General features: G+C 40.4%; 1 protein-coding gene across 1 annotated transcript; it reads left to right on the top strand.

The window, feature by feature from the left end:
- Window positions 1-2,752: 2,752 nt before the first annotated feature.
- LOC120549602 (kelch-like protein 18) lies at window positions 2,753-10,702 on the top strand (the record flags this gene model as incomplete). Its single annotated transcript, XM_039786621.1, is given in 2 exon segments — window positions 2,753-2,941; window positions 10,572-10,702. Coding segments are annotated over 2 exon segments (320 nt in total), but the record flags the coding sequence as incomplete, so codon positions are not given.
- Window positions 10,703-14,071: the final 3,369 nt, after the last annotated feature.

The following is a 14,071-nucleotide window of genomic DNA, read 5'->3' as shown; positions in this document are numbered from 1 at the left end:
TATTTAGTTTCTGTCCACTTTGAATGAAGTGTGTTTTATGATGATAAAAGTCCTGATAATTTACATGGAGTCTGGTGGAGTTTAGCGAACGCAATTCACGGATGTTTTAAATAAAATGGATCTTACTCTTTCAACGGTGTTCATCAGTCACTCAGACACAGAAACATGGGAACATAGGGTTTATAAAAAACGGAAGTTACCCTTAAAGGATTGAATGTAACTGTCGTTGCCATGGCGATATTCCTTCTAGCTATAACCGACAGACAGAGGAATGCTAATATATGAGCTAACGTGTAAGCGTGTGGTGGATTAAAGCAGCAGAAAGTCTGTTATTGATCAGTTATTGATCTAGCCGGCTGTGTAGAGGGCACCTGAGTGTCTGCTGTAGACACTAATAACATGATGTGTAATAATAGTAATCATAATAATCACAATAATAATAATAATAATAATGTGTGTTCTGTTTCAGGGTGTTTTAATAAAGTCAGTACTATAATGTGTCGATCATTAAAGGTCAGTGAAACTTTATTTAAACTGTTGAAACTATGAAATGTTTAAATCAGAATAAAACTGCGACATACAGATCTACACACTGTTTTCACTGGGATGATAGAGAGATACATAGAGAGAGATAGAGATAGATAGAGAGATATATGGATGGAGAGAGAGAGATAGATAGAGATAGATATATGGATGGAGAGAGAGATAGATATATGGATGGAGAGAGAGATAGATAGATAGAGATAGATAGATATATGGATGGAGAGAGAGAGAGATAGAGATAAATAGATATATGGATGGAGAGAGAGAGAGATAGAGATAGATAGATATATGGATGGAGAGAGAGATAGATATATGGATGGAGAGAGATAGATAGAGATAGATAGATATATGGATGGAGAGAGAGAGAGATAGAGATAGATAGATATATATATGGATGGAGAGAGAGAGAATAGAGATAAATAGATATATGGATGGAGAGAGATATAGATAGAGATAAATAGATATATATGGATGGAGAGATAGATATAGATAGATAGATATATGGAGAGAGAGAGATAGAGATAAATAGATATATGGATGGAGAGAGAGAGATAGATAGAGATAGATAGATATATGGATGGAGAGAGAGAGAGAGATAGAGATAAATAGATATATGGATGGAGAGAGAGAGATAGATAGATAGATATATGGATGGAGAGAGAGATAGAGATAGATAGATAGATATATGGATGGAGAGAGAGAGAGAGATAGAAGATAGATATATGGATGGAGAGAGAGAGAGATAGAGATAGATAGATATATGGATGGAGAGAGAGAGATAGATAGAGATAGATAGATATATGGATGGAGAGAGATAGAGATAGATAGATATATGGATGGAGAGAGAGAGAGAGATAGAGATAGAGATATGGATGGAGAGAGAGAGATAGATAGATATATGGATGAAGAGAGAGAGATAGAGATAGATAGATATATGGATGGAGAGAGAGAGATAGAGATAGATAGATATATGGATGGAGAGAGAGAGAGATAGATAGATATATGGATGGAGAGAGATAGATAGATATATGGATGGAGAGAGAGAGATAGATAGATAATATATGGATGGAGAGAAGAGAGAGATAGAGATGGATAGATATATGGATGGAAAGAGATAGAGATAGATAGATATATGGATGAGAGAGAGAGAGAGATAGATAGAGATATGGATGGAGAGAGAGAGAGAGAGAGAGATAGATAGAGATAGATAGATATATGGATGGAGAGAGAGAGAGAGATAGAGATAGATAGATATATGGATGAGAGAGAGAGAGAGAGATAGATAGAGATAAATAGATATATGGATGGAGAGAGAGAGAGATAGATAGATATATGGATGGAGAGAGAGAGAGATAGATAGATATATGGATGAGAGAGAGAGAGAGAGATAGATATATGGATGGAGAGAGAGAGAGAGAGATAGATAGAGATAGATAGATATATGGATGAGAGAGAGAGAGAGAGATAGATAGAGATAAATAGATATATGGATGAAGAGAGAGAGATAGATAGATACTGGGAAATTTAAGTTGGGAGGAAAGAGCCACACTGGTTTCACAATTCAAAAACTGCCTTTTCAGTTTGATGCTTCACTCTCTGAGGCGTTTGATTGTTTATTTTGACATTTTTATGATTTTTTTCCGACGCTTTTTATACTAATACACTAAAAGTATTTTCTGAACATTAAAGCCTGTTTTTTAAACGTTTTTTCGACACTTTTGACGCCTTATTTGACCATATTTGTTGTTTTTTTACGCCTTTCTTGACGTTTTGACTTTTTTTTTTTTTACAATATTTATTTGAAGTTCTGCTGCACCTACACATAACGGAGGGAAACTATATACATACATATATACAGTATATAAATATACATATTATATATATACACACACACATACAGTTTATAGTTATATAGACCTAATGGTTACACCTGGGTGATGGTGCCAGATGTGTCATCAGAACAAAAAATGAAAAACAATGACATGTAATGATGTTTCTTCGACGCTTTTTATACTAATACACAAAAATTATTTTCTGAACATTAAAGCCTGTTTTTAAACGTTTTTTCGACACTTTTGACGCCTTATTTGACCATATTTGTTGTTTTTTTACGCCTTTCTTGACGTTTTGACGTTTATTTTTTATTAATTTTTTACAATATTTATTTGAAGTTCTGATGCTTTTATTGTGAAGGCGGTCGTGTACCCGGATGTGTCCGTGTAGTACGGCGGCCCGCAGGGATCAGTCCGCTCCGCCGCCGCCGCTGACGATGGGAGACGTTCTCTGCGAAGAGCTCGAGGATCTGGTCCACTTCTCGGTGCCCGACCTGCCGGCGCGAGGCTACGTCGTGATGGAGGAGATCCGCCGCCAGGGGAAGCTCTGCGACGTCACACTCAAGGTAAAACCAACCGGCGGCGCGCGAGCCTCAACTATATGCCAGCTAGCGTTAAGCTAACAAGCTAGCCACAGCAGCTGTCGGGAAGCTAACAAGCAAAAACATGCTAACGGACGCTAACAACGGCCACTTCTTCTAAAAAAGACAGGGTAGTGACGTCACATTCGTTAAAACTCGGCCAACCTTTGACCTGCCGGACACACCGGAGACCCAGGCGCGTTGTCATGGTGATCCCAGAGTCGCAGGTATTTCCGGTGTGTGTGTTTTTGGGGGGTTCTACTTTACGTGTTTGACTCTGAGAGATGGGGCGGCGGAGGGATACAGGGAACAGACACTGACAGGTGGAAGGAGTACTCAGGTACTCTAACAGCACTGACAGTACTGTGAAAATACTCCACTACTAACTAAGTACAAGTGACTTTACTGCAGTAATCGGCCTGTAATCACTGAATATAGTTACAGTAGTTAAAGACACTTGAGTCTCATAGTACGAACACTGAACTCAGTTTCCCAGAAGGCAACGGGGCACACCTGGCTGTAACAGATATGGTGCGTTCTTTTTGTCCACCGAAGTCGATCTACGAGTCGTTTTCCGGAGTTACGAACCGGAAGTTGCATAAAGAACGCCCCCGAGGTCGTATATATACGACTCGTCAAGTCGTCTGAACTCAGAGGACCCCGAGCTCACTTTCAAAGATGGCTACGTCATCACACGTAGTAAACATTGTGGTTTTCTACAATTTTAAGTCCTTTTGTTGTTGTTGTAACTTAATGAAGAAGTGGTACACATAGCGCTGTATACTGCTACCTATAGACATGTCTCTACAGTCTTATTAGGAGTTAAACATAGCGGCTATATACTGCTACCTATAGACATGTCTCTACAGTCTTATTAGGAGTTAAACATAGCGCGTATACTGCTACCTATAGGCATGTCTCTACAGCCTTATTAGGAGTTAAACATAGCTGTATACTGCTACCTATAGGCATGTCTCTACAGTCTTATTAGGAGTTAAACATAGCGCTGTATACTGCTACCTATAGGCATGTCTCTACAGTCTTATTAGGAGTTAAACATAGCGTGTATACTGCTACCTATAGGCATGTCTCTACAGCCTTATTAGGAGTTAAACATAGCTGTATACTGCTACCTATAGACATGTCTCTACAGTCTTATTAGGAGTTAAACATAGCGCTGTATACTGCTACCTATAGGCATGTCTCTACAGTCTTATTAGGAGTTAAACATAGCTGTATACTGCTACCTATAGGCATGTCTCTACAGTCTTATTAGGAGTTAAACATAGCGCTGTATACTGCTACCTATAGGCATGTCTCTCAGTCTTATTGGAGTTAAACATAGCTGTATACTGCTACCTATAGGCATGTCTCTACAGTCTTATTAGGAGTTAAACATAGTGCTGTATACTGCTACCTATAGGCATGTCTCTACAGTCTTATTAGGAGTTAAACATAGCGCTGTATACTGCTACCTATAGGCATGTCTCTACAGTCTTATTAGGAGTTAAACATAGCGTATACTGCTACCTATAGGCATGTCTCTACAGTCTTATTAGGAGTTAAACATAGCTGTATACTGCTACCTATAGGCATGTCTCTACAGTCTTATTAGGAGTTAAACATAGCTGTATACTGCTACCTATAGGCATGTCTCTACAGCCTTATTAGGAGTTAAACATAGCGCTGTATACTGCTACCTATAGACATGTCTCTACAGTCTTATTAGGAGTTAAACATAGCGCTGTATACTGCTACCTATAGACATGTCTCTACAGTCTTATTAGGAGTTAAACATAGCGCTGTATACTGCTACCTATAGGCATGTCTCTACAGTCTTATTAGGAGTTAAACATAGCGCTGTATACTGCTACCTATAGACATGTCTCTACAGTCTTATTAGGAGTTAAATACCGCCTCATTAGTTATGTTGTAGCTTGTGTAGCTGTAATTGGCTAGAGACGCTCGGTTGCTATGTGACAACGATGGCTTTAAGCCGAGTCGTGAGCAGGAAGCAGAGCAGTAGCCTCCCCGCGGTTATTCGTTTTTCGACATGGATGTGATGTCGCGCTCGAGCTGCTAGTCGCGATTACAAGACAAAAAGAACGCACCAATATTATAGACAATGTGTCGTTTTTCAATAAAAAAAAAAGAAGCAGTTTCTCCGTACATTATGCGTCTCTTTTCCTCATGATGTCGGACCGGTATTATCTCCGTATCGGTGTCTCAACGTAGGGAACGTTAGAGCAGATAATACAAACATAACTCTCAGACTACAATCATTAGATCTGAGAAAAGTCAGTTTCATTCATTCTGCTGCAGCTACACATAACGGAAGGAAACCCTGAGATATATATATATATATAGATAGATAGATAGATAGATAGACCATCACTCTTTGATACTGGATCATCTGGGTGATGGTGCCAGATGTGTGTTAGGGTGTCATTTAGCTGACCCTTCTATCCAAAGCAACTTAGAGTTACTAAATATGTATCAGAGGTAGTAACACAGACAGACAGACAGACAGACAGACAGACAGACACACACAGAAAACACAACGACAGACACACACATACATACAGACAGACAGACAGACAGAGAGACAGACACATACATATACACACACAGACAGACAGACACAGACAGACACACACATACATACAGACAGACAGACAGACAGACAGAGAGACAGACACATACATATACACACACAGACAGACAGACACAGACACACACATACATACAGACAGACAGACAGAAGAGAGACAGACACATACATATACACACACAGACAGACAGACACAGACAGACACATACATACACACAGACAGACAGACAGACACATACACACACAGACAGACAGACAGACACACACACACACACACACACACACACACACACACACACACACAGACAGACAGACAGACAGACAGACAGACAGACAGACAGACAGACAGACAGACAGACAGACACACAGTCAGACACACACACACACACAGTCTGATAACTTTAGACCACATAGAGAACCAAACGGGAGGAGGTCGGGAGTCTTTCTCTCAGGATTTTCCAGGACAGGATTTTTTCTGTGGGGGGGGGGGGCAGTCATGTGACGGAGTATTTTCGGGGGCTCGGGATGGGAGCGACAGGTGATTCCCGTGTCACCCTCTATAACACGCCTCTGGAGCAGCTAGGGGTAAGTGCCTTGCTCAGGGACACATTGGTTGATGTATCACAGTGGGAATCAAACTCGGGTCTCCCACACCAAGGGAACGGGTCATATCCACCCCCACCCCCACCCCCACCACGCCACCACCACACCACCACCCCCACCAGAATGAACTGATTGGTCCAGAGTGCAGCGTGGACATTAACACGATGGCTGCAGAGCTGCAGCTTAATAATCTTCTTTAGGACTCAGGATCTAATCTGCTGAGTCACCCCGACCCCAGCGGACCGTCCCTGCATCCGGTACGTACGTGGGACGGGCGCCTCGGCTCAGTGGCACAGCGGCCGCTTGCCAACCGGAAGGTTGGTGGTTCGATTCCCCTGCCCCTGCGGTCCCATGTGGAAGTGCCCTTGGGCCAGACACTGATAACTAGGGCTGGGCATCGGGAACCGATTCCTTCAGAATAGTTTCTTTACTGGAACCGTTTGGAGGATTTGGTTTCTGATCTGATCATGGGGGTTCCTAATTTAACATTCGCAAGTTTGGGTTTCCGTAGCGACCAGGTGCTTGTTGTGTTGCAGCCACGGAGCTCAGTAAGCGGCGCTCTAGCGTGGTTTTATTTAACGTTGATAAAGCCCCGTCACACAGCAACTAGGGCTGGGAATCAGCACAGGCCTCACGATACGATATCATCCCGATACTTATGTCACGATACGATATCATCACGGTACCTATGTCACGATACGATATCATCACGATACTTATGTCAATGACATCGATATCATCACGGTACTATGTCACGATACATGATATCATCCCGATACTTATGTCACGCATATCGATATCATCACGGTACCTATGTCACGTATACGATATATCATCCCGATACTTATGCGATTAACATATCATCACGGTACCTATGTCACGATACGATATCATCAGATACTTAGGTCACGATACGATATCATCCCGATACTTAGGTCACGATACGATATCATCCCAATACTTAGGTCACGATACGATATCATCCCAATACTTAGGTCACGATACGATATCATCCCAATACTTAGGTCACGATACGATATCATCCCAATACTTAGGTCACGATACGATATCATCCCAATACTTAGGTCACGATACGATATCATCCCGATACTTAGGTCACGATACGATATCATCCCATACTTAGTCAATGATACATATCATCACGATACTTATGTCACGATACTATCATCACGATACTTATGTCACGATACACGATATCATCAAGATACTTATGTCACGATACGATATCATCACGATACTTATGTACATAAGATATCATCACACTTATGTCAAGATACGATATCATCAATATACTTATGTGACGATACGATATCATCAATGACACTTTATGTCACGATACGATATCATCACGACAATTTGTGTCACGCATACGATATCATCGATACTTGTGTCACGATACGATATCATCACGATACCTATGTAACGATACGATATCATCAAGATACTTATGTCACGATACGATATCATCACGATACTTATGTCACGATACGATATCATCACGATACTTATGTCACGATACGATATCATCACGATACTTATGTCACGATACAATATTATTGCGATTTTAAACATATTGCAATATTCTGCGATATATTGCAATGTATTACGTTTTTTCCAACTTCAAATTCTTCCCTACTTCAAATGATGTCCCCAAAGGAAAATTTTGTCAACATCTGTTTTATCTAAAAAGATAAATGTCTCTGTCTGTTCATCTCACTTCAATTTTATTGCTGCAAAATGGGGATTGTCAAGCAGACAGACTGACCAGCACATATATCATAAAAGATCCAAACAGGATTATGTGGAGGTTTAAAACAATCTTTAAACAAATGGTCAATATGAACAAAAACAAATGGTTAAAATAAAATTTGCCACCACAACGGTCCCACCAGGCTAGGACCCTGAACCCATCAGAGTCTGAACGTGTGCTATGAGGAGTCGTTAAGACTAGACAAGATCTGTCCATTTAAGGGCTGCTGGATTATGGGAAAAAACATGATTACGATTACCTCGGTCAATATTGGAATCACGATAATTTAACACAATTACTCGTTAATATTGCAATTATTGAACTTAAAAAACAGTGGAAAAAAGTTAAATAAATCAACAGTAAAAAAAACCCGCATACATCATTCAGAACACGAGAGAAATCAGAGTTTACTGCAAAACGTTAAATAATAGTTTTTCTCAATTATTCTGTTTTTGTGATCAATGGGAGCTGAAATCATAATCACAATTATATTTAGATTAATTACACACAGCCCTAGTCCATTTACATTTAAACAGGGGAGATGGCCATGTTTCCTGCCATCGTTGTCTTTGTTTTCTACATTTTTGGCTTTTTTCTACGTTTAACAGTAACAAACATATGCCTTTATTATATTACTATATTAATTATATTACCATATTAATTATTATATTACTATATTAATTATATTACCATATTAATTGTTATATTACTATATTAATTATATTAACATATTAATATTATATTACTATATTAATTATATTAACATCTTAATATTATATTACTATATTAATTATATTACCATATTAATTATTATATTACTATATTAATTATATTACTATATTAATTATATTACCATGTTAATTATTATATTAATATATTAATTATATTACCATATTAATTATTATGTTAATATATTAATTATATTACCATATTAATTATTATATTACTATAAATAGATATAACGCTGCAGCTGTGTGTTAATGTGTGATGTTGTGTGTCTGTAGCTGTGTGTTGTGTGTCTGTAGTTGTGTTAATGTGTGTTAATGTGTGATGTTGTGTGTCTGTAGTTGTGTTAATGTGTGTTAATGTGTGATGTTGTGTGTCTGTAGCTGTGTTAATGTGAGTTAATGTGTGATGTTGTATGTCTGTAGCTGTGTATCTGTGTGTTAATGTGTGATGTTGTGTGTCTGTAGTTGTGTTAATGTGTGTGTTGTGTGTCTGTAGCTGTGTGTTGTGTGTCTGTAGCTGTGTGTTAATGTGTGATGTTGTGTGTCTGTAGCTGTGTGTTGTGTGTTAATGTGTGATGTTGTGTGTCTGTAGCTGTGTGTTAATGTGTGATGTTGTGTGTCTGTAGCTGTGTGTTAATGTGTGATGTTGTGTGTCTGTAGCTGTGTATCTGTGTGTTAATGTGTGATGTTGTGTGTCTGTAGTTGTGTTAATGTGTGTTAATGTGTGATGTTGTGTGTCTGTAGCTGTTAATGTGTGTTAATGTGTGATGTTGTGTGTCTGTAGCTATGTTAATGTGTGTTAATGTGTGATGTTGTGTGTCTGTAGCTGTGTATCTGTGTGTTAATGTGTGTTAATGTGTGTTAATGTGTGTTAATGTGTGATGTTGTGTGTCTGTAGCTGTGTATCTGTGTGTTAATGTGTGATGTTGTGTGTCTGTAGTTGTGTTAATGTGTGTGTTGTGTGTCTGTAGCTGTGTGTTGTGTGTCTGTAGCTGTGTGTTAATGTGTGATGTTGTGTGTCTGTAGCTGTGTGTTGTGTGTTAATGTGTGATGTTGTGTGTCTGTAGCTGTGTGTTAATGTGTGATGTTGTGTGTCTGTAGCTGTGTGTTAATGTGTGATGTTGTGTGTCTGTAGCTGTGTATCTGTGTGTTAATGTGTGATGTTGTGTGTCTGTAGTTGTGTTAATGTGTGTTAATGTGTGATGTTGTGTGTCTGTAGCTGTGTTAATGTGTGTTAATGTGTGATGTTGTGTGTCTGTAGCTATGTTAATGTGTGTTAATGTGTGATGTTGTGTGTCTGTAGCTGTGTATCTGTGTGTTAATGTGTGATGTTGTGTGTCTGTAGTTGTGTTAATGTGTGTGTTGTGTGTCTGTAGCTGTGTGTTGTGTGTCTGTAGCTGTGTGTTAATGTGTGATGTTGTGTGTCTGTAGCTGTGTTGTGTGTTAATGTGTGATGTTGTGTGATGTTGTGTGTCTGTAGCTGTGTGTTGTGTGTTAATGTGTGTGTTGTGTGTCTGTAGCTGTGTGTTGTGTGTTAATGTGTGATGTTGTGTGTCTGTAGCTGTGTGGTGTGTTAATGTGTATTGTTGTGTGTCTGTAGCTGTTTGTGTTTGTGTGTTTGTGTGTGTGTGTGTGTTGTGTGTTGGGGTGTGGTTGTTGTGTGGTGTGGTTTGTTGTGTGTTGTGTTTGGTGTTTTTGTGTGTGTGTGTGTGTGTGTTTGTTGTGTGTTGTTGTGTGTTTGTTTTGGTTTGTTGTTTTTTGTGTTTTTGTGTGTGTTTTGTGGGTGGGTGTTTTGTGTTTGTGTGTTGTGGTGGGTGTGTGGGTGTGTGTGTGGTGTGTTTGTGTTTGGTTGTTTGTTTTTGTGTTGTGTGATGTTGTGTATTGTTGTGTGTCTGTGTGCAGGTTGGGGATCATAAGTTCAGCGCCCACCGGATCGTGCTGGCGGCGTCCATCCCCTACTTCCACGCCATGTTCACCAACGACATGGTGGAGTGTAAACAGGACGAGATCCTGATGCAGGGCATGGACCCCAGGTACCCTTAATATATATATACATATATATACATATATATTAATATATATATACACATATACCTTTATATATGGACCCCAGGTACCCTTAATATATATATACATATATATACATATATATTAATATATATATACACATATACCTTTATATATGGACCCCAGGTACCCTTAATATATATATACATATATATACATATATATTAATATATATATACACATATATACCACTATATATATGTACCCTTGGAACTTATATATATATACATAAAATAAAAAATTTGTTTTTTTTTATATATATATGTATATATATAAATATATATATTATAAATTTTGTTTTTCTTTTTTTATTTTATATATTTTTTATTTTTTTGTTTTTTTTTTTTTTTTTATTATATTTATATATATATATATTTTTTTTTTTATATATACCATATATATTATATATTTTTTTTTTTTTTTTTTTTTTTTTTTTTTTTATTTTATATTTTTCCTTTCTTTTTTTTTTCTTATATATATATATATATTTTTTATATCTCTACTTTTTTATATAGTTTTTTTGTACCCTTATATATATATATACCCCAAAGCCCAATGGTTTTTTTTTTTTTTTTTTTTTTTTTTTTTTTTTTTTTAAAACAAGGTAAAATGGAGTGACCCTGCCCGGAGGAAGCCGGGGCCCCACGTCTGGAGCCAGGCCCAGACGGGGCTCGTCGGCGAGCCTGGTGGCGGGGTTTGCCACGAGCCCGGCGGGCACAGCCCGAACAAGCTACGTGGCTCCCATCTCTCCAGCCCATGGGCCCACCACCTGTGGGAGCACGCTGGGGGTGGATGCTGCCACATGGGTGGCAGTGAAGGTCGGGGGCCTCGACCGGACCAGACCCGGGCAGCAGACGCTGGCTCTGGGGACGTGGAACGTCACCTCTCTGTGGGGAAGGGCGGAACTGGAGTGCGGGAGGTGGAAGCGCTACGGTTAGATCTGGTGGGGCTTACCTCTACCCACAGTCTCGGTTCTGGAACTGTACTCCTGGATAGGTGTTGGACTCTTTTCTTCTCGGTTGCTCAGGGTGTGCCGGCCGGGCGGGTGTCAGGATACTAACAAGCCCCGGCTGGCCTTGCCGCTCGTTAGGGATTTACCCGGTGGGCGAGAGGTACGCCTCCCTACTACGCCTGCGTGGTTGTGGGGGAAAGCCCCTCTGACTGTTGTTTGTGCATATGCACCAAACAGGAGTTCGGAGTATTCGGCCTTCTTGGAGACCTTGAGTGGAGTCCTGCATGGGGCGCCAGTGGGGAATCCATTGTTCTGCTGGGGGACTTCGCACCGCGTGAACGCAATGATGGAGACACCTGGAAGGCGTGATTGGGAGGAACGGCCTCCCTGATCATACAGAAGGCGGTTGTTTGTTGTTGGACTTCTGTGCTAGTCATGGATTGTCTATAACGAACACCATGTTGTTTATAGGGATGCTCATAAGTGTACCTGGTACCAAAACCCTAGAGCGAAAGGTGTATATCGATTTTATAATCGTTTCATCTGATCTGAGGGGTATGTTTGGACACCCTTTCGGGTGAAGAGAGGGGCAGAGCCTGTCAACCGATCACCATCTGGTAGTGGTTAGGTCAGGGGTGGGGGAAGACTCTGGACAGACCTGGTAAGCCCAAAGCGTGTAGTGCTTGGGTAAATGGGAGCGTCTGGAGGAGGCCCCTTTCCAGCCGACTTTCACTTTCGCACCTCCCGTGACTTTCATTACATCCCTACTTAATAAGAGCACAAAGGCATGGCTGTGGGCTGTATTCCATTACTGCTTCTGGCAGCTATGTCTGTCTCGTGTTACCTCCATGCTTCCATGTGGGCACAGTAGTCAAAGGCATCCATCTCCGGCTATAGCCTCCCAAGAACTCCAATTCCACCAAAACCCCAGGCTTTCCATGCTCACTGCCAAGTGTAAGTTCGGCAGTCCTCCCTCCAGCTGTGTACAATGGGATGGGGACACTGTGGCCTCAGCAGTGGGGCTCTGTCCGCCCTGTGTTCAGAATGTGTCGGTCCTGTGCATTTCTCCGTCCGGCTCACTGTCCTGGGTTGTGTCTCTGTCTGTGTCGGTCTCGATTCCACCTGTGTATCCACCCCTCCGTGTCACTCCGTGCTACAAGGTTGGCAATGGGCTCAGGTAAGGCGGCTGCTCTGGTGTCCGTCCCTGTCCGTTAAAATTTCTGAACCCATGCCACTCTGCTTTCCAGTCTACATATATTTTATGCGTTGGGATCCACTTAAAGTGCCATAAGTGCCATCCATGCTCGGCTCCTGTCAGGGGTTCCTCAGCTGTCGTGGACTGGGCTTTCAAGTGGGGATTGGCCTCCTTGGCCTTGTCCTGTCCTATTTATGTATGTTATGGGCAGGACTCTCGGCGTGTCCAGTAGGATTCGGTGGGCTGGATCCTCCATGCCTGGGATGATGTCCTCGGCCACTGGGATCCGGTTGGTCTTGGTTGGGATGGATCAGGCTTCTCTGTGGGGCAAGTCCACTTGTGGGGTCTGTTCTGGTCATTCCATCCTCACTGGCTCAAGGCACTCTCCGTCCGTTCGTTCCTGGCTGGTCCTGGATCAGGGTCCTGGAGTTCCCTCCAGTGTGTGGCTCAGTCATCCGTGGGCTTCCACTGCTCACTGTCCGGTGGGTCCCTCCAGCAAGGTCTCGTGGGGTCCTTTCCTTTCAGGGTCAGTGTGGTGCTGGGTCCCACTGCACGGCTCCTGTGGTCTGTGCATACCACCTGTCTCTCTCTCTGTCTCTCTCTCTCTCTCTCTCTCTCTCTCTCTCTCTCTCTCTCTCTCTCTCTCTCTCTCTGTCTCTCTCTCTCTCTCTCTCATGGATGGGTCTCTCATATATGGATGATTGTATATGAATATCTGTCTGTATATGGACCAGGTTGTATATGTATATATACATATGATAATATATCATATCACATATATATGGACCCAAGATTTATATAATATATATATATATATATAATATATATATACATGTCTTTATATATGGATGAGTGCCATATAATATATATATATATATACATATATATTAATATATATATATCACATATCTATTTTATATATGGACCCCAAGGTGTAATATATATATACATATATATGCATATATATTAATATATATATATACACATATACTGTATATATGGACCCCAGGTTGCCCTTAATATATATATACATATATATACATATATATTAATATATATATATACATATACTGTATATATATGGACCCCAGGTACCCATAATATATATACATATATACATATATATTAATATATATATATACACATATGCACTTTATATATGGACCCCAGCAATACATGTAACTGGGT

This window comes from Perca fluviatilis, chromosome 20 (assembly GCF_010015445.1).
Source record: "Perca fluviatilis chromosome 20, GENO_Pfluv_1.0, whole genome shotgun sequence".
Lineage (NCBI taxonomy): Eukaryota > Metazoa > Chordata > Actinopteri > Perciformes > Percidae > Perca > Perca fluviatilis.
The sequence above is the reverse complement of the archived record's forward strand: the minus strand, read 5'-3'. Positions and strand labels throughout refer to the sequence as shown.